At 38.1% G+C, this 19822-nt stretch overlaps 1 protein-coding gene across 7 annotated transcripts in view; it reads right to left on the bottom strand.

The window, feature by feature from the left end:
• Positions 1–699: 699 nt before the first annotated feature.
• The window catches only part of LOC104595072 (OVARIAN TUMOR DOMAIN-containing deubiquitinating enzyme 12-like), a 33727-nt gene continuing 14604 nt past the window's right edge, over positions 700–19822 (bottom strand). For 2 of the 7 annotated variants that reach the window (XM_010255646.3, XM_010255645.3), the window contains 7 exons: positions 18795–18869; positions 18588–18661; positions 18431–18479; positions 5003–5087; positions 3072–3128; positions 1088–1121; positions 700–920 (listed from right to left, as the gene is read on the bottom strand). In XM_010255646.3, coding sequence (XP_010253948.1) covers positions 875–920; positions 1088–1121; positions 3072–3128; positions 5003–5087; positions 18431–18479; positions 18588–18661; positions 18795–18869 — 420 coding nt within the window. In that variant the 3' untranslated portion in view covers positions 700–874. Of the gene's footprint in view, positions 1122–3071; positions 3129–5002; positions 5093–12774; positions 14107–18430; positions 18480–18587; positions 18662–18794; positions 18870–19822 lie in introns of those variants that run through there. The other 5 variants (XR_016082564.1, XM_010255648.3, XM_088898281.1 and 2 more) reach the window with 5 other exon arrangements.

Here is a 19822-nt window from a genome sequence, read left to right as displayed (position 1 = left end):
GGAAAAAGTTTGATGGGCAGCGTATGGCCTCATGAATCATGATAGTTAAATAAATTACTTGAAAAACAAAAAGTATAAAGGGTAAAAAGGGAAAATAAAATCAGGCCTTTTTACTAAAAATTAGCATACGGCCTCGGGAATCATGATAGTTAAATATATTACTAAAAAAACAAATATCATAAAGGGTAAAAAGGAAAAGTAAAATCAGGCTTTTTGACTAAAAATTGTTACCATCCTCATTTTTATAAATGGTATATAATAGATAGAAATTATAATAAGCAATTTTTGGCTTTCAATATTATCCCATCTAGATATCCCAATAATATAAACATTTCAAGGGTGCTAAATTCAGGTTTTACAAAAGTTTATCTGTTCAGCCTCAACCAAGAGGGCCACGATTTTATTTCTAGGAGCTGGAAAGAAATAATAAGATACATATTAGAAATCGACAAGAAATTGCAATGAGCCCAGCCAAAAACACAAAATCGTCAGTAACTAAGATTCTTAAATAAGGGAAAATCTATGATGCAGAAAAGATATGATAATGGAAAGAGTTTTGACCTTTATTTAAATAATCTAACCTTTATTTAATAACCCCCACCTAGGAGACATGAAAAATGCCACTGGCATGCAAAAATAAAAGCGTGCGTCAAGCAGGGAACAAAGAACAATAATAGGTGATGAGGTAACATTCTCACAAAGGGCGGGAAAAAATTGATAATTGCACTAGAAACCAGATAGATAAGAGTTTTACATTAAAAAGAATATAGAAAAAATAAAGTATAGTAGTCTACAAGGAGGTGACATGTACAAAGCAAGACAGCCAAACCGCAGAATAGTGGTCAGCAAGCAAATTAGTTGTGTGCCTGATCCGTCACATTACAGAACAGTCAGACTGCATCTGCTCCAGAAAATTCACCCTGAGATAAACCCAAGTAGTTGAATGTCAACACAGAACTGAAGCTTCTTCCACAGGCAACACATAAAAGTGGAACACAGAAGAGGAGAAATTGGTCTTATCCAGAACCATCATTCATTATTGCAACTCATCAATTCATCCTAATGTTTATTTCTAAAGATCCACCACCTTTTCTTCTTCTTAGTCTCGAATACAGGCACATCTGTAACCAAATCACAAGAAAAAAAAGGTGAAATATTACGACTACGAATCAAAGTAAAATGATGTCTCTAATTTGACAAGTAGTTCTTGCACTCTACAGGTTCAGTGAGAACCAAACAGCAGTGGATTCCGCCAATATTTTAAAACCTAACCAAACTGAAAGAAAACGGGCAAGTGAACCAGGTTCTTTAGGTTTGACCTGTTTAACTAATATTTATGTCAATTATGGTATATATACTTGCCCTGTTTCTGGTTTTTTATAGCATGTTATGGTGCGACTGATTGCATACAACACAGCATCACTTAAATAGTCAAACGAATACTAGTCACTTGGAATGTGTTGCACATACAATCAGAGAGAGTGAGCGAGAGAGTTGGTTAGACACAACTTAGATCATCATTTACATTTTCTCCAGAAACCATAACCCTCAAGAGTTCAAAATCTATCTTTGTTATCAGAAAAGCTGTATATTTTTCATTTACACAAGGAAAAGAAGAAAATAATATTATCTTTTTTTGTATTTTTCCTCGTATCAATGAAACAGGTCTGAATGTCCAGCCCCAGTTTAACCAAGTCAGACCGTCTCCTGTCTGGTCTGGGTTCTAGCTCTGGATCATTTATCATAACATATCTAAACCAAGGCACAGAACTGACAAGGGAACCAGGCCAATTTAAACTTAGTTCAATTTTTGTGTTTTCCAGATATGACACAAGCCGTCTTAGTTTGAGAGGATGATCTTTTTCCATTTCATGAATCAAGTGTGTCAACCTATTTCAAATCCAGATATTGGCTGCCTATTTATATTGATACGTGAGATGTATAGATGGATGGACAAGTTGGGTCTTTTGGGTTAAAGAATCTAAAAGACCCAACAATACTTCTATGTAGTCCAAATGGGACTCAATGTTCCTATAGCCTCCCTATACGCACAGTAAATTTCAGATTGAAATCCCTTGCCATATGGCCAAGATAAGCCCTTGATTGTAGTTCTGTTTTCAATTATATGGGGAAACTTGTCATAAAACCAAAAGACTATCAAGAGAGGTAGAGGCAACTTTTTTTTTTGAGGTACTACTTTCGAGTTTCGAGTGTGTTAACAGGACAGTAAATGCAATGCCTGATCCCTTAGCAAAACAAGGGGTCGCAAGGGAGAAACTATTTTGGGCCAATTTGTACTCATAAGTCTTATGTGGGTTGTCTCGGTTCATGAGCCTTGTACTATTTAATTTTCTAAGTTAATGCAAGTTACTAGTAACCAATCAATAAAAAATTGGTCATAAAACCAAGGAGTGTGCATATAAAGTCATGAGACCTAAATGCCCCTGAAAAGTTATAGCTTATCAGTCCAAAGAACAAAATCTGGGTGGATAGGTCAGTTGACAGAAAATAACCCACTTCTCTCCCATCTCTACCTCCTACAATCTGACTGACCAATCTGAGTGGAGAACTACTGGAGAACCCGAAGCAGATCCATCATTTGGTCCACTACCTGGTCGTTTAAGTGCCTTCTCAAGGTCAGGTTCCAAGAAATCACACTTTAACGAAAGCCTCCCTATTTTATGCCACCAAGAAAAAGGTCGGGTATGCAACCATTAGGGCTTGCTGTCCACACCACCTATCCACCCAGAATTTGGTTCTATTTCCCTAACCCACCTTGTAATAAATTCCTTGAGAAAGGTGGGAATACACCTTTTCAATACCTTTCCAAACTAATGTTCCAAACAATCGAAAGCTTCCCAGTCCATCAAATACAAAATTTACACTAAAAATTGAGTATCAGAGACGACAGAGAACTCATGTATAGGTATCTGGATATCATAGTTCCTAGTTTAAAAACTATTAATACAACCATCAACTGCACCAGCAAAATAGTTCTTTCCTTGTATACTTCTTTAGCCAAAAAATATATGTAAACTCATATAGAATATGAAGAGTGCATGGACTTTTACCTCCTTCTGGATATATGGAGTTGTAGTGCACCTCTGCCCAAAAGCTCAAGAAAATAACTGCAACAAATGCACATTATCAATAAAGTCTGTCCTAGCATCTTCTGAATAAGAGTCAGCATAGCTGTAGAGTATAGAAAACAACATAAAAAAAATGTAGCCTCCAATATGACCACGATTTGACAGAATAATTTTTTTGGTAAAAATTTCATAGAATAATAGGTATTAGGGCTATTAAAGCCCAAATTAATGGACTCTTTAAAATCAAAGATGGATCACACATCAACATTATGTGCGGAAACATATCCTGATAGAACACTAGAAGGGGCCATTCAGCCAGCCAAATCTGTAATATGCAAATAGAATAGCTCAATTTTTCTAACTAAAATGTAAGCATATATAAATAATTTTCTAGTAGTCAATATATATATATATATATATATATATATATATATATCAGTATAAGAATATTTTAGGGTAGATTAAAGACTGCCACACTCTACTTTGGGGGTAGTGATACATAGCCCCCCGAACTTTCATTTGGACAGACACACCATGAAAATTCAGATTCCGGTACTTTGTCCCTGCTGTTAGCATTCCATCAGTTAACTTCAAAAATGATTCTCATGTGACTGTCATGTGCATATTATTTCTAAATCCCCAAATTGCTCTTTTATCATTTTATGAGGTCATTTTGCAAAAAAAAAAAGATAAAATGCCAAAATAAATGAAGATTATAGTAAATCCGATTGAAGATTACAGCAGAAGAGGAGAGAGAAGAGAAGGAAGAAAGGAGAAGGATTAGAGGCAATGGAAAAGTGCTGGCAGCACCAGCTTCATTCTAATATATAGGGCAAAAAAAAATAAGAAGGGAAATGACCCTTGTGCCCTACTAAGTAAAGTTACAATAACAGATTAAAATAAAAAGGCTTTAATCACCCAAACAGACCCTAACAAAATAAAATCAATTATTTCAACAAAAAGCAAGGAAACTGAGAAAATATAACAAAAATACAGAAAATTGTAAAAAAATAAACAGAGGAAATACAGAAAAAACAAACAGAAGAATACCAAAAATAACTAAAAAACAAAAAAAAAAACTGAACTGAAAAATACCGAAAATGTCAAACAAGGACCAAAATAGAGTTCATTGATTAGACGAATTCAGAGGAAAATTGTAGGTAAGCACAAATAATTCTAAGGTTATAGACATTTTCTTCTCTCAGCCCATCAAACTTCAAATGAGCATTTTAGTAACTTTACCTTTACCACCAATCTTGTTAACCAGGTGGGAAGGGGGGGGGGGGGACTGTACTGATTTATGTTTATGCTAATTTGCCCTTATTTAAAGTAAAACAATAAAAATACCATCAACAACATCTAAGCCTTGTCCCAACTATATTGGGTCTGCTATATGAATCTTGTTTTACCATACCATTCTGTTTGGTGCCATATCCATTGTTAAAACAACAAAACTAAAGAGCCAGCCTAGTGCCAATATGTGCTGTGCAGCATCAACCACCAAACAAAATGATCTTCCTGATATATAAGTTGTGAACCTGTATCTTCCTTTAATACTGTGGTTTTATGATCACCAAAGTTTGGATTAAAATGGTTCCTTGAAGCTCAATAAAGATAAATAGATCAAACTGTTGAAAGTTCATCTTTTCATCCTAATTTTAGCCAAGCAATCTCTTAGTGGGATTGATCCAACAATAATACCAATGGAAAAAATAAAACCATCCTTAAAGCAACACTATTAACAATAACTTGCAACTGAAACCTGAGCATGACCATTTCAAGATATGTTACAATCAATCACACCTTAAAAAAATTTAAAAAAGGTCAGCAACCAATAACACAATCTTTAAAAATGACACTTGGCAAACAATCAAATTTCAACCTATTTTCCCATGGAGAAGATCAAGGTGTACCTCTTTTTGACTTCACAATGGTTGGAAGTATCTCAATATAACATGTGTCCCTGAAGGATGTTATGACAAATATTTTAACGCCATACTGCACTAAAGCAATAGCATCAGTTACAATGCAATACAAGCTCTAAACAAGATTACTAGTTGAGCTCATGTAACATTTAACTAAACTCACAATAAAAGAAATAAACAAAACGTTGCAATTTTTAATAGGTATACTAAAAATGCATGAAATAGTGTTACTTGGTAAGAACACTAGTAAAGAGTCTTTTCAGAAAATTCAAACATTGTTGGAGGATAGGTTGAAGCTTATCTTACAATTCAATATATGTTCATAGTTTGAGGTTCCAAATGTAACATGAGTTTTTTCAGTGAGTTTCTATAGACAGTCATAGTGTAATGACATTAAAGGGGCTTAGGTTACTCCCCATGATTATATCAGCTAGCATGGTTAGATCATGGTTTAAAGACACTAAGGGAGTTTGCAATTGAGTGTCCAAATTTTATTAGGATAATTTCTGCATTTTGTAACTGACTTAGCATTAATCCATTAGGAGTTCTTATGATGTTGATGTCTAAGATTACTTGGTTTTGGATATTAAAGTGAAGGAGCTGGTCTGGGTCCAGGTGGTTTTGAATTGCACCCGTGAGTGCATAGAGGTTGTTCAAGACACTTTAGTAAGTTTGCTCTCACTGTCTAGCGCTGTTAACAAATTATTGTTATCAATAAACTGACATGGCTTTTGGTAAATCAGAAATCTGATCTCTGAGAAGAAAAAAATATCCAAAGCAGTTACTGAACTGTTAAAAACAACTTTTCTTGAGTTTTGAATCTAGTGAAGTTTGGTATTCTGAGTGCTGGAACCTCAGAATAACATCTATTTTACAATTTTACCCCTTGAATATATAACATAATCATATTACACTTCTAGAATAACTGGCAAAGTTGTCAAAGGATAATATTATCCACATAACCTCCGAGTAGTGATGAAAGTGCTTAGAGGGGAGAAAACCCTGAAAATTTAGGAGGCTTTTTCAAAATTCAGGGGTGTATTCAGATGTTTAAACCAAATGTCCACTAACCTCTGAAAAGCAAAACTTTCAGAGTTCAGAGAACCGCGTTATGTCAAAAAAGGCAAGGATTGAAGAACTGCCAACAAGTCCCTCTATTAAAATGCCCCTAAACTACTTTTCAATTTTTTTTTATCAGCGACAAGAAAGATAATTTCATTCATTAATTAAAATAAGTACAATAAGAGGTTGTGATTACAATCAAAGAGAAAGATGTTTATAGCCTCTGCAATTCCACCTGATCCCAGATATTTTTGCATCATAACCCAAAATAATGGTTGCCTATTGAACCCCCTCTTTGGCCAGACCATCAGCCAAATTATTGGATAATCTTGTACCCATTGAATTTCAACTTGCATATCCCTTGAAGACATTTAAAACATCCCTCCCCCCCCCCTGGCCGCCCATAGCTCCATACAGCCCTTGTATCCTCCCTTAGCCAGCTGATAACTACCTTAGAGTCACCTTCAATAACCAACCTTTCAGCTCTCAATTCCTTAGAGCCTTCTGCACCCCAAAGGTTGATGCAATGATATCTGCCCTTATTGAATTTCCCTTTCCTATTCAGTGATTTAAAAGGTGCACCTAAGCGCACAGGCAAGGTGCATTTTAGGGTATGTGCCTTGCCTAGGTCCTAAGCGCAGCCTTTTCAAAAGGAACACCAGCATCTCAGCCCAAGCGTGTGTCTTTTAAAAATTTTGCACTTTTTGGCTTTTTTTTTAACCTAACAGCTGGACCGGGGTCTCCACTCTGATTCGCTCGCTTTGCTCACTTACCGAAGCTCCGAGAACCCCCTATTTGCTAATGTTGTTCATTCATTCATCCTAATAAAATATCTTCTTGAAAGGCAATTAAAGTTATAAAATCATTATTTTTTATGTGAGAATTAAGAATTTACAACCCTAACATGGACTTGTTTGGGCTTGCCTCGAGGGGCGTGGTACAAAAGCGACTCGTAGAATCAAGAATGCAATATGTTTTACATCACATTAGCTACTTGAAGTAATGCAATTGAGGAAAAAAAGAGATTGCGGGTTTTAGTGTTTTACATGCTTGAAAATGCTTTATATGTTTTGATTTTATTTTTAAATTTTAATTTGAATACGCTTTACATGTTATGTTTATGTATTTTATATTTAGATAATACGCTTTCTAAAACATTTATTTTAAGATTTAAATTTATATTTTTCATTAATATTATGTTTAATATTTTTTTTTCATTTTTTGGCATTTTTTTAAATTTTTTGACTCTTTATTTTTAGTGTTTTTTCATAGTTTTGCATCTTGCTTCAAAAATACGTGTGCGCCTCTCGCCTTGCGCCACAAGCACAAATTGGCCCTTGCACTTTTTTTTGCGCCTTGTGCTTTCAAGATACTAGTCCTGATTGATCCACATACATAGCAAGGATGTACCCACTCATCCCTTATTACTCCCCCAAGTCCATATGGCCCAGGATTACCCATACTATTTCAGTCAAAGTTCAGCTTCTACCACCCTCTCTACCTGGGGTGTGCCCACTCCCTTTTAACTTTTAGCATTTTAGAAGAAGATACCAAAACTACCCCCCAATTTCTAAGTAAATCATCCAGTGTAAAATCTGACCACAATCCCATTGTCCTCATCCAATATGATACTCTTAAGAGTAATGGTTATAATTATTGCCTCCCTACTTCTTTGTCCTAAAATATTCTTGCGTTCCTCAATTCCCACAATGTCCAAACCACTGCAGCTCTTATGTGTTTTCAGACAATTCTACCTCTTTTCAATTCTTTACCTATTTTCAGTAACATTTTTGTTTATTTTCTGACTAGTAATAGTACCCAAAAGTTCAGTAAATTTCAAGTCTCCACAATTTATCATCATCTAATAAATGGATATTAAAGTTTCAGAAGAAATGGCTGCAATATTTAGTTCTGTTTGCAAGACACATTGGGAAATGGTTAAATCTTGAGGCATTACTCGTTATAAGGGTAAAATCTCAGACCGGTGAGGATGAGAAGAGGGGTCCAAGTCTGGGGGCAGCTACTTTGTGCAATAAAACACCAAAGGTTAGGACCATACCCAGATCCCAAATAGCGGGAACCAACATTGCATGATGGTCCTTTTTCTGCAAGACACATAAGGCAGTGTAAAATGTTCACGGGCCAAGCCCAAAGCCCGACCTATGAACGGGTCTAGTTGCTACCTAAATAAAAAAGAAGCTCATCATTCACCAGCAAAAAAGGAGATAAAAGCACTTAAAGCCCTGGGCTGGAAGGCAGTAGAATGTTCAAGCCCCATCGGTTGCTTTTTCATTTTCTTTTTTTGAGAAAGATAAAGTATATTCCATATAATCAAAAAACGTATAGCCCTTGCAAAAAAGGCTGTGTATTACGGTGTTTACAAGCATCTAAAATGTCCTATGTATACTGTTCTCTGAACATGTCTTCAAAAACCAAAACAGAACCATCATCATCATCATCATCCAAGCCTTATCACAACTATATGGGATTGGCCACATATAATGTCCCAAAAGAAATTGTATCAATGCCCAGGAAATAATTGTACATTCTGTCTTTGCCACTAATTCCTCTTCATTATATTCCTTGTTCTTGAATATGAGTGAGTTTTGTTCTCTCCAAACATAACATAGAATTGCTTCGGAATGCAACTGCAGACTACCTTCCCTTTCTTGGACAATCCCTTTAAATTCCAGCACTGCAACACGGATTTCAGTTAGATAGGGAGCAATCATTCACCCTAAAGAAACAGGTGATACAATGATTCCCCTGTAATCCCACACATCACACACTGCTCATTGTCTATCCGTAAGGCTATCCCTGGTTAGGCACTTTTCTAGAATCAATGTTTCAAAAGGCATGGGAGACGTGTATCAGGCGTGGATCCCTCAAAACACCCCGAGGCATTTGCTGGACAGCTGGAGGAGCTGATACTTCTGAGGCGTAAAGCCTCATACAAAAAGAAAGAAATAAAAGAAAAAAAGAAGAAAACAAGAACTCCTCCCCCTTCCTCTACTTATTCCTTCTCTTGTGGAGGCTTACGCCTCTTGCATTTTGATCTACACCTCCAGATAACAGAATGTCTCGTATCAGGCTTCGGCATTTTAAAATGTTGCCTAGAATACTAGTTCATACTAGGAAAGAAATCTTTGAAGTAGGGGTGATCACTCTTGGCCCAGCCTGGCCTAACCTGAAAATTTCCAGGCCCAAGCCTAGGTTATTGTGTGCAGGCCCAGCCCAACCAGGCCCATACCAAGCCCGCAATATAATATAATATATTATTAAACATGTAATATATAATATGCATAATATTTTTATATTACTTAATATTATATATATTATATCTACATTATATATATTCTATATGTTATATATATACATATATATTATTTTGTATTCAATATTTTATATAATATACAAAATTTTAACATATATTCATGAGTTGACACGTGCCAACACATGAGTCAAGTCATCAACTCAAGTATGAGAGTTGTCCTCCTAGGCAAGGCCTTCATTCCCTTTCCTAAGCAATATGGGACTTGGGACAACAATCAATAGTACGGGAAAGAAGGCCTTGCCATAAGTGCAAAGCCCAGCCCATGATCACCCCTACTCTGGGAAGTCAATAGTTGTTTGATCTGCATGGTTTATCATTTCTGTCCAATATCTATTTCCATTCAAGTTTCTTCTTAGCCCCGGGTTCCACATCACTTTCTATAGCATAATTCAAAGCAATCAGCAATCATGGCATTCCTGTTTCTGACTAACAGAGTAACAGGTACCAAGCAGGGAACTCTTCCATCAATGGGGAGTTGCAGCCATAAGGGCCATTTGCTTATCCAGGGTCCCAATCCACATTTCTCAGTCCATACTTGTTCACAATCACCTTCCTCCAGAAGCAGTCAGGTTGGGTATTGAATTTCCAATACCACTTACCAAGGAAGGCTATATTTACAGCTTTTAACCTTTTAATCCCCAGGCCACCCCTTTTTTTGGTAAACATACTCTACTCCACCACATGAATTTTGATTTTTAACCTTAAAATGTCCAGCCACAAGCATTGAATCATCGTTCAATGTTAACATATCTTTACATTGTCAATGTTTTAAAACGCTGAGGCATGATGCAAGGCACTCCACTACCTAGAGGCGTGAGGCGTAGTTCAGAAAATAAGAGGCGTAAGCCCCGAACACAAGGAGGCATAAGCCTCCTCAAGAGGAGGGGTTTAGGAGGAGGATGAAGAGGAAGGGGGGATCTCATTTTTTCTTTATTTTTAATAAAAATCTTTTATGTTAAGAAGCACAAAGATGCATAACATTAGTTGAGGAGTGCGGAGTGAGGTGCCACCTTTCACATATTCAAAGTGATTACACTACAAAAGTACAAATCTATTGCAACCGAGCGCAATACAAATTATCCCTATTTGATGAGCCCAAGAAAAAGAGGAAAGAAGAATTAAAAAAAAAAAGGAAAAAGAAGACAAAAAAAAGAGAAATATGAATATATTCAGACCTTTTTTGTAGTAGAATTCCAAATTGTTGTTCCTGGGTAGCTTTGTTAGTAGTTGTGTGCACATCTGTTGGATGTTGGCCTCTTAGGTCTTTTTGTAACAAATATTATCTTTTGGGTGTTTGTTTGAAGTTAGTTTCATTCTTAAAGAGTTGTTTGTGAAGGGGAAACATTATAGGGTCTTATGTATAAATATTTTAGTTGGCTTCTCTACCAAGCCATTGAGTCTTATAAAAGAGAAAGGGGTTGTTTCTGTAGGGGTATTTTTGGTTCTCTCTCTTGTTTGAGCTGTTGCTCAGCTACAACTAGGGTTTTCAAGTATTCAGAGCTTGGGTTTTGAGAAGTTGACCCATTTTGGCACCTTCCAATCCCTCTATCACTGCATGTCCACATGAGAGGCCAACTTGACTCCATTGTTACTGTAGCAGAACTGTTCCAAGAGGAGTTCTACTTCAAGTTCAGGTCTGAAATCCCTAAGAATCCAACTCATTTTGTTGTATTCAGCTTGGTATTTTTGTGCTTATTGTTGTACATTTAAAGTGTTGCATATATCTTGCTTTTCAGTCCACATCATCCTTGCTTAGCTAGAGTGTCTGCCATCCCATTAGCTAATCTTCTAACCCATGTCTTTACATTGAATCATTATGGACAATACAAGAATTTATATCCACAAGAGGACAAGAACAATCTCAGAGCTACCAGTTCTCAGAGGAATGAAAAACTACAGGTTGTTTTTTAAAGATAAATAACAATTCAAACAAAGGCCCAGGCCCCTTGACAATTTAAGGCCCAAGAAAACATTAATAGAAAGTTTACAAAGGAGAAAGCTTGTCACTATAAAGATGCTCTAAGAACACTCCACATTTAGCTAAGCCATCTGCTGTATGATTGTATTCCCTTGGAATCCAAACTAAATTTACATTTAGGAAGTCCAAATAGTCCCTGGCCTCATCAAGATAGTGACTTAATCTCCAAGGCCCTCCCTCTGTCTCTTAACCATTTTATAGTATTGGCTGAATCACCTGCAATGGTTACATTTTGATGTCCCAAATTTTTTATTATTCTGATTCCTGTGAGGGCAGCCATAACTTCAGCCTTTGTGGAATCTGCCACGCCAATTGGGCCGCTGAAAGTCCAACAGATGTTTCCCCTTTCATCCCTTAAAGTTCCTCCAATACCAGCTAATCCGGGATTACCTAGAGCACTGCCATCAAAGTTTAAGATCATCAACCCTTCACTGATGGGATCAGGAATTCTCAAGGGTGGTTGATGGAGGTGAGGGAGAAATAGAAAGGGGAAAACATCTCTATTGAGGTCATTGACTGAGACTCCTTTGAAAAGATCTGGATTCACCATCCAAAGGTTACAAAGGTAAGAAATGTCTGAAATTAACTACTCCAGGGACCTTAGTTTGTTGTCAAAAAGCCTTTTGTTTCTTTCGTCCCAAACACCCCACAGCACTCCGTGTAATGCTGATTGCCAGTAAGTTTTACCCCTCTTACTTAACCCTGTTCCTTGCCACTGATGTAAAGGTCCTTGACATCATTTGGTATAGTCCAACTGTAGCCTGCCATTTTCAGAAAATGGAACCAAATCTTTTGGGTGAAATTGCAACGAAGGAAGATGTGATCTGCTGATTCTCCTTCACTGAGGCATAAAATACAAACATGAAGGGAAATAGACAGTCTTCCCAAAAACTTTTTTTGCAAGAGATCACAAGTGTTAACTTTCTGGAGGCAAGCTTCCCAGACAAAGAAGCAAACTCTTGAGGGAATGTGGCTGCACCAGATCTTTTTAAAAGGAAAGGGGGGATGCTGATTATCAGTAATCAAAGCCTTGAACATAGACTTAGAAGAGAAATTGCCAGTGGAGTGCAGGGTCCAGATTCGGGTGTCAGACTTGGAGGGGGAGATGTAAGCTTCTTTAAGGGTCTGAATTAAAGATATTAATTCAGAAATTTCTGAATCCCTTAGGGGTCTTCTGAGTTGAAGGTTTAGGGTGTTCTCAACAGTTTGGTCTGGAAGGCAGGCAGAAATGGTGGCTTCTTGGTCAAGGGTAAGGGTAAAGAGTCTAGGGAAGGAGGCAGCAAGAGTAGAACCCCCCCACCAAAGGTCTTTCCAGAATTTTATTTGAGCCATTTCCTACTTTATATCTTATGAAAAGAAAGAAAGAAGAATAGGTGGAGACGATACCTTTCCATGGATTTGTGGATTTTATCCTGTTCAAATGAAGATTGCTATCCCACCCGTTTGCATTTAATCCGTATTTACTTGATATGACAGCAGTCCAAAGAGCATTGGGTTCTTTAGGGAACCTCCACAACCATTTACCTAAAAGAGAAGAATTTTTCTCTTTTAAGTGTCCAATTCTCAGGCCTCCTTCCTCTTTAGGCGTACAAACTTGTTTCCAACTGACTAGATGACTCCTCTTTTCCCCACCTCCTTCCCAAAGAAAGTTCCTTTGAATCTTCTCAATCTGATTCCTGATTTTGTTTGGAATCTGGAAAGTTGAAAGGAAGTAGACCGACAAATTTGCTAAGGAGGCCTTCAAGAGTGTAAGTCTTCCCCCTTTTGAGAGATAGCATTTCTTCCAAACTGAAAGTTTCTTCTCACATTTTTCCACCACTAGTTTCCAGAAATTGAGAGACTTTAGATTCCTTCCAAGATGCATCCCAAGGTATGAGATAGGAAGACTCTCCTCTTTACACCCCAATAAAGATTTGAAGCTCTCCAAGAGTTCCACTTCCACTGAATTCAGAGGAACCATAGAACTTTTGCAGAAGTTGACCCTCAAACCTGTGACCATTTAAAAGCATTCAATTATCCTTTTAGTGTTTGTGATGTTATTCAAGGAGGCATTCAAGAACAAGATTATGTCATCAGCAAACTGTAAATGTGAGATATGAACCTTGTTCCTTCCCACTACGAAATCTTTCACCAAGTTGAGGAGTGTTGCCTTATTGAAAAGGTAGTTAAAGATATCCATTACTAAAGTGAACAGAAAGGGAGAGAGTGGGCAACATTGTCTGAGACCCCTACTATCCTTAAAGTAGCCTTTCGCTTCCCCATTTATCAACACCGAAAACCAAGAGGAACCAATGCAACCCTTAATTCACTTGATCCATCTGTTACCAAAACCTCTCATCTTCGGGAAATCAAGGATACAGTCCCAATCCACTTTATCATACGCCTTTTCAAGATCTAATTTCACTAGGACCCCCAGATTCCCAATGGATTTTCTGTCTTCCACACACTCGTTTGCAATTAGAATGCTGTCCACGATCTGTCTCCCTTTCACAAAGGCATATTGATTTGGGGAAATAAGATCTTCAAGGACTTCTTTAAGTCTATTGGCCAAGACTTTTGCCAAAATTTTATAAATACTCCCTATCAAACTTATTGGCCTAAAGTCTTTTGCTTCCAAGACTCCCCCTTTCTTTGGGATGAGACAGAGAAAGGTTGAGTTAAGGCCTTTGTTAACAATGGCAAGTCTCCCCCTTTCTTTGGGATGAGACAGAGAAAGGTTGAGTTAAGGCCTTTGTTAACAATGGCAGAAGAGTGGAATTCCCTGAAAAAATCCATAATATCTGACTTTACTGTTTCCCAACACTACTGGAAGAAAGAGATGGGAAAGCCATCCAGACCTGGAGCCATATCTCCATACATGCTGAAGACAGAATTCTTAACTTCCTCTTCAAAGCTTCCTTCCAACCAATCCCTTTTTACAGCTGATAAAGTTGTGCCTTCCCATCTACTAAATGTGAATTGATTACTGCTATCCTTGGAGTAGAGGTTGTTGAAAAAGGAGAGGAAGGCTTCCTTAATTTTCTCGGGATTTTCCTCTTCCCTCTGGTTCACTTTCAGCTTGGAGATGAAGTTTTTCCTGCTCCTTCCCGAGACATAAGTGTGAAAAAATCTGGAGTTATTGTCTCCTTCTTTCAGCCATTTCACTCTTGATCTTTGTCTCCAGTAAATTTCTTCTCTTCTGATTAGTTGTTCCCATTCCTTCTTCAAATCTGCTCTTCTGCTTTTGTTAAGAGCATCAAGGGTCCCGTTTTGTTCTCTGCTATCCAGCTCCTCGATCTCTGTAAGAACTCTTTTCTTCTCTTCTTCAACAGTTTTGAATACCTCTCTCCCCCAAACTTTCAGGTTTTTCTTTAGAGTTCTTACTTTTTGAAGGAGCCTAAAGCCAGCCCAACCCTCTACTTTGCAATCTTCCCACCATTCTGCAACCTTTTTATTGAAATCTTTGTGAGATAACCAGAATTTTTACAGTCTAAAAGGTGTCTTCCTTCTAATGATTCTTTCTGTGTTTAGCAAAATAGGCCAGTGGTCTGAAGCACATCTGGGATGAAGTTCTTGGCAAAGGTTGGGGAATCTTTCCAGCCACTCCTGAGAAAGCAGAAATCTGTCAAGTCTGCAACTTATGGCATTTTCTTGCATATATGACCAGGTGAAGAGTCCATTAGTAAGGGGGAGGTCACACAAGTTATGCCTGGAGATGAATTTTGAGAAGTTCCTCATACTTCTTGTTGGGGCTCTACCATTAGAATGTTCCAAACTGAATCTTGTGACATTGAAGTCTCCAGCAAGCACCATGGGATATCCTCCTCCGCATGCAAGGAATCCAGTTCTTCCCAAAATCTTTCTCTATCGGAGGGAGAGTTGGGGCCATATACTCCGATAAGAATCCAGCTGAAATCATCTTTTAAGTTTGTGAACAAAAGACCAAGACTGAGAACTCACCTTTGTCTCTCTCTAAACTTGAGATTTCATCTTCCTTCCAAGCTAAGATGGTGCCCCCACTGGAACCCACTGCTGGAACAACAGTCCATTTTCTACCCCTTATTCCCCAAATTGCTTTCACAAGTCTCCTATCAATGATTTCCTTTTTAGATTCCTGGAGGATAATTATATCTGAGTTTTCTCTTTTCAAAGTTTCTTTCACTAAACTTCTTTTGATCTGCCCGCCCAAACCCCTGACATTCCAACTTAATATCTTCATTTGCTCACTCTACCAGAATTCCCCTTCAGCTCTTCTTTTAATTCCCAACACTTCAGCAATGTTGCCATTTCTCAAATTCACCTCAGTTTTACTGCCACTGCTAAACGAAGCAATTGTCTGAGGACCTTTCTGCTTTGGGTGGGATGACAATACATTTGAACCTGAGAATGAAGAAGAAGATAAAAAAAGATGAGAGTTAGCAGAAGTGACAGGAGGTTGAAATTTAGACACAGAAGAAAGAGAGGAGGAATATCTCCCTGAATGCTGATTACGAATTTGACTGGATATGGGAGAAGGGATTGGCGATTCTCTTCCTTGTCTATGATCAGGGGAGTCTGATTCTGAGATTGTTCCGTAGTTTGCATCAACCAAGTGAGCCTGTTCAAGTATCTCCACACTTCCCCAAAACTTTTTTCCAGTGAACAGGTCTTTTGCCCTTTCAAGAGCTATCTCTCGAGGGTCTGGTTCTGCTTCTGTTGTATAAGGACTAAAATCTTCCCGTGTCTTCTTCTTCTTCTTCTTCTTCTTCGCTGGCAGGAGGGGAATCCGACCTTACAGAAGGAGTAGGAGCCTTGAAGACATTTCTTGAGAGTCAGCCAAGTTGGGAGGGGGGGGGGGTGTTCAGGGATGGGCTGACCAGAGGAGGGGGTTGCTGGAGGGCTTGGAGAGTTTGGGCTTAAACCTGGGCCCTGGGTTTGAGGGTAACGGCCCAAGATTGTGGTTGCTGGAGGGCTTGAATAGTTTGGGTCTAAAACTGGGCCCTGGGATGGGCCCAAGATTTCAAACCTGTTAGAAGGTTGTTTAGGTTTAGAGGGTCGGCTTTTGGGGGGGGGGGGGGGGGGGGTATTTTTGAAATTTCTTTAAAAGGGGGTGTGCCTGTCCATCTTCCTTGTTTCTTTTGTCTACCTTGAGAGCTATAGGTTTTATGGGGAAAGAACTCTCCTGCACTGCTGCATGGGCTCCCGTCGCCGACTTTTCATTTCCCCAACTTTATCCTCTAGTCCGATCAGGTTTCTGAGCAGAAAAGTTGCCACGTGGATAGGTGCTGTTAGGACGAGTCAACTCGGAGTAAGAGGGAGGTGACTCGTTCATCTTCTCAACCTCCACTGAGAGGTAGAACCACACTTTCCTATCCAGTACTGGGATTGCTCTGGGAATGGCGTGAATACCACGATTCTTTACCTTGATTATGGCGAAGTCTAACTCAGAGAGGTTTACGGATCTGGGGTCTATTTCTTCAAGGCCTCCACAAAGATCTCCTATCAGTGAAAGAGTTTCCTTCGTCCAGAGGTGGAAGGGTAAACCCCGCAGCCTTAGCCAGCCTCTGAAGCTCAACTGTTCTGGGACTGCATTGATCTTTGGCCACCAGCACTCGATTTGAACCCAGTCGCCAAAGACAAAGAAAGATTTAATCTTGGTCCAGGCTAAAATCAGTTCTACCGAAGGAGAAAAGCCCACTGCTATATTTTGTTCGAAGGGGCACAATTTCAGTAGGGATTCTGAGTGAAGATTCGCAGACAGTCCTAACTCAACTTCTTCCCAATTCAACGAAGGTGGTTTCGAGAAGACAAAGGCCATCTTCCAGTTACCGAATGGCTTGTCTTGGTGGGCAATAGACAGGAACGCAGAGCCTCCAATCTTAATAATCCTACTTTTGGCTTCCAACGAGGGGAAGTGATCTTGCTTGAAGTTTTCAGGACAGGGATTCACTCTGGGATTACGGGTACAATCCAAAAACTTGATGAAAGAGTTCCAGCCTCCAGTAGCTGGTTCTTCTGGGACGCAAATAGATCTAGCCTTGTCTGATTTTTCCCATCTATTGAGGCGAATGAATCTCCCCCAGGTGTTTTCTTTGAGCTGCAAGCATAGTATTCTTCCCTTATTAATTTTTTTACGGTCTGCTAAATATTTTCGTTTGTTTTCCAACGCTTCCTGAATATAAGTTCTGATCCAGAGGATGTCCTCTTGAGCAAGGACTATTCGTGTCCAAACTCCCTTGCCCCTTTTGGTTAGTGCATAGTCGTCTCCATGGTCGAAACTTCGTCTGAATTCAAAGGACTTTGAACCAAATGTCATAAATCTCCTTTCCATCTTCCAGCTTTCCTTTTCAACTCAAACTGATTCATGTCTATTCCTGGTGTTGCTTTGTTCCGGTGACTGCTGACTGCCGGTGTGAGCTTCTCGACAACGTATTCATTTTTTTCAGTTCGTCAAGTTATTTCTTTTCTGCAATCAATTTGTTAGCCAACTAATCTACAAGCAAAGACCTTCCTCCATCAAGGGTCCTGTTTTGTTCTCTGCTAACCATTGTGCATAGCAGTAGAAGCTACATGATGTCGATAAATATTTGATTCTTGAGAAGTATGTATAAGATGGTCAGACATATATAGCTCCAGTTCGCTCTTCAGAAGGTCCAAATCATTTACCTGCTCTTAACTATTCTTTTTTGTATGCAACTGTAGTTAAAATTTATAATAGATAACAAACTATTTGATGGAAAAAAAAAACAGGCTTTATTACTCCATTCAATGTTTTTGAAATATTCCTATTTGTTTTCATAATGCTGTTAAGCATTATTTCTAGTGGTCTTACAATATGAATAGAAAAAATGGTGAACCAGACGTTTACATATATTCTTGGGAACTAAATCTAATAACTGGACCAATGAAACCATGACCATAAGCTCATGACTCAGGGTAATATCATTTAAATATTAAAGCACAAAATGACCAAAAGGCTTACTCAAAATCATGTCACAGAATCAATCACAACCATTAAATGGGGGCAAAAGAACAAAGTGGCAAGAGGGAGAAGAGAGACGGGTGCAAAATTGTAAGTCCATACCGAATCTGCAGCAGCCTGTAATGTGAGATGATCACCCCATTCACCAGTCCTAATTTCATCAACATAAGTATGCAAAAACGTGTTTGAATCTTAGATTGAAGATCAATAGTTTTTTTCTTTTTATTTAAGTGAACCAAATGAGAAGTAGAATCCTTACTGGGACATCTTCTTCAAATAGTCACCATAGGCCATAGGAACATATCCTTCATACATCTCCCAGTGAGACTTGAGCTAGTGATATTAGTAATTGCAATACAAACAACAAAACCCAAGTTCATGAGAAATCATAGCTAATAACATGTACACCAATGACATTATTCAAACTCACTGAGAAGGAACACCAATACACTAAATGACGACAAACCTGATGAACAACTTCTTGTCTAACAAACTGGTGGTGCTCAGGAGTGCGATAGAATTGATCTGATAAGGCACGAAACTGGGAAAACATAGAAGTTAATAATATGGAGAGACATAATGGAATTCTAAGAAACTTTCCATCTCTGCATTAAAAAACCTAAGTTGCAAAAATGGATTAAACCAAGACATGAAAATCTTGAGGTAAGTTACAGAAGTTTGAGATTTCAAGTGATTGAACAAATACAGTGCAGTATAACCAACAAGGTGGGAAACAATGGTATTAAAATACAAGCATCACAGAAATAAATAACAAAATAAGAGCATTAATGAGTTTAAACGGAATATAAAATATCACCAGACAAGCTACAGTTAAAATGGCTAATAATCAAATTTTAATTGAATCAATCCCCAAGGAACCAATAGTATCCAGCCCTGTATTTAATTATTTATATAGTAGAGTTTTGCATTGTATTTACATTTGTGTACCTTAGTACTTTATTTATTAAAACGTCATACCTAAATAAACCATATAACCACCTACTTCATATCAAAGCCATTACTTGGTGTAATGGTAAAACCTCAGGCTGGCAAGCATGAGAACACAAGTTCAAATCTAAGAGAAGCCACTTTGTGCCAAAAACAAAATGCCAAAGGTTAGGACCATAGCCAGTCTAACCTACCAAGAACCAGAGGGATGAGACCAATATTGAGTAATGGCCTTTTTAGGTGCCTACTTCATGTATAAACTAAATGTGCCCCAAGAAAGTAAAGGCTAATCTTCTTGCAGATTGATAGCATACACATGTAGCAGTGGAAACACAATTTTTTTTAGTTTATTTTATTAATCCAAATCTGATTTGAATCCTATGGATAGGATTTGGTTCAATTCCAAATATCATTAGGACCAAATTCAGATCTTGCTATGTCTAAACTGAATGACAGCCTTAATTTTTTTGATAAATGAATAAGATTTTATTAATGAAAAGAGCAAGAGGTTAAATCATTACAGGCAGCCCATGGAGAGGCACGAAC

Source organism: Nelumbo nucifera, chromosome 2 (genome assembly GCF_055504915.1).
Source record: "Nelumbo nucifera cultivar China Antique chromosome 2, China Antique-T2T, whole genome shotgun sequence".
Classification (NCBI taxonomy): Eukaryota; Viridiplantae; Streptophyta; class Magnoliopsida; order Proteales; family Nelumbonaceae; genus Nelumbo; species Nelumbo nucifera.
This window is presented reverse-complemented; position numbering and strand designations above follow the sequence as displayed.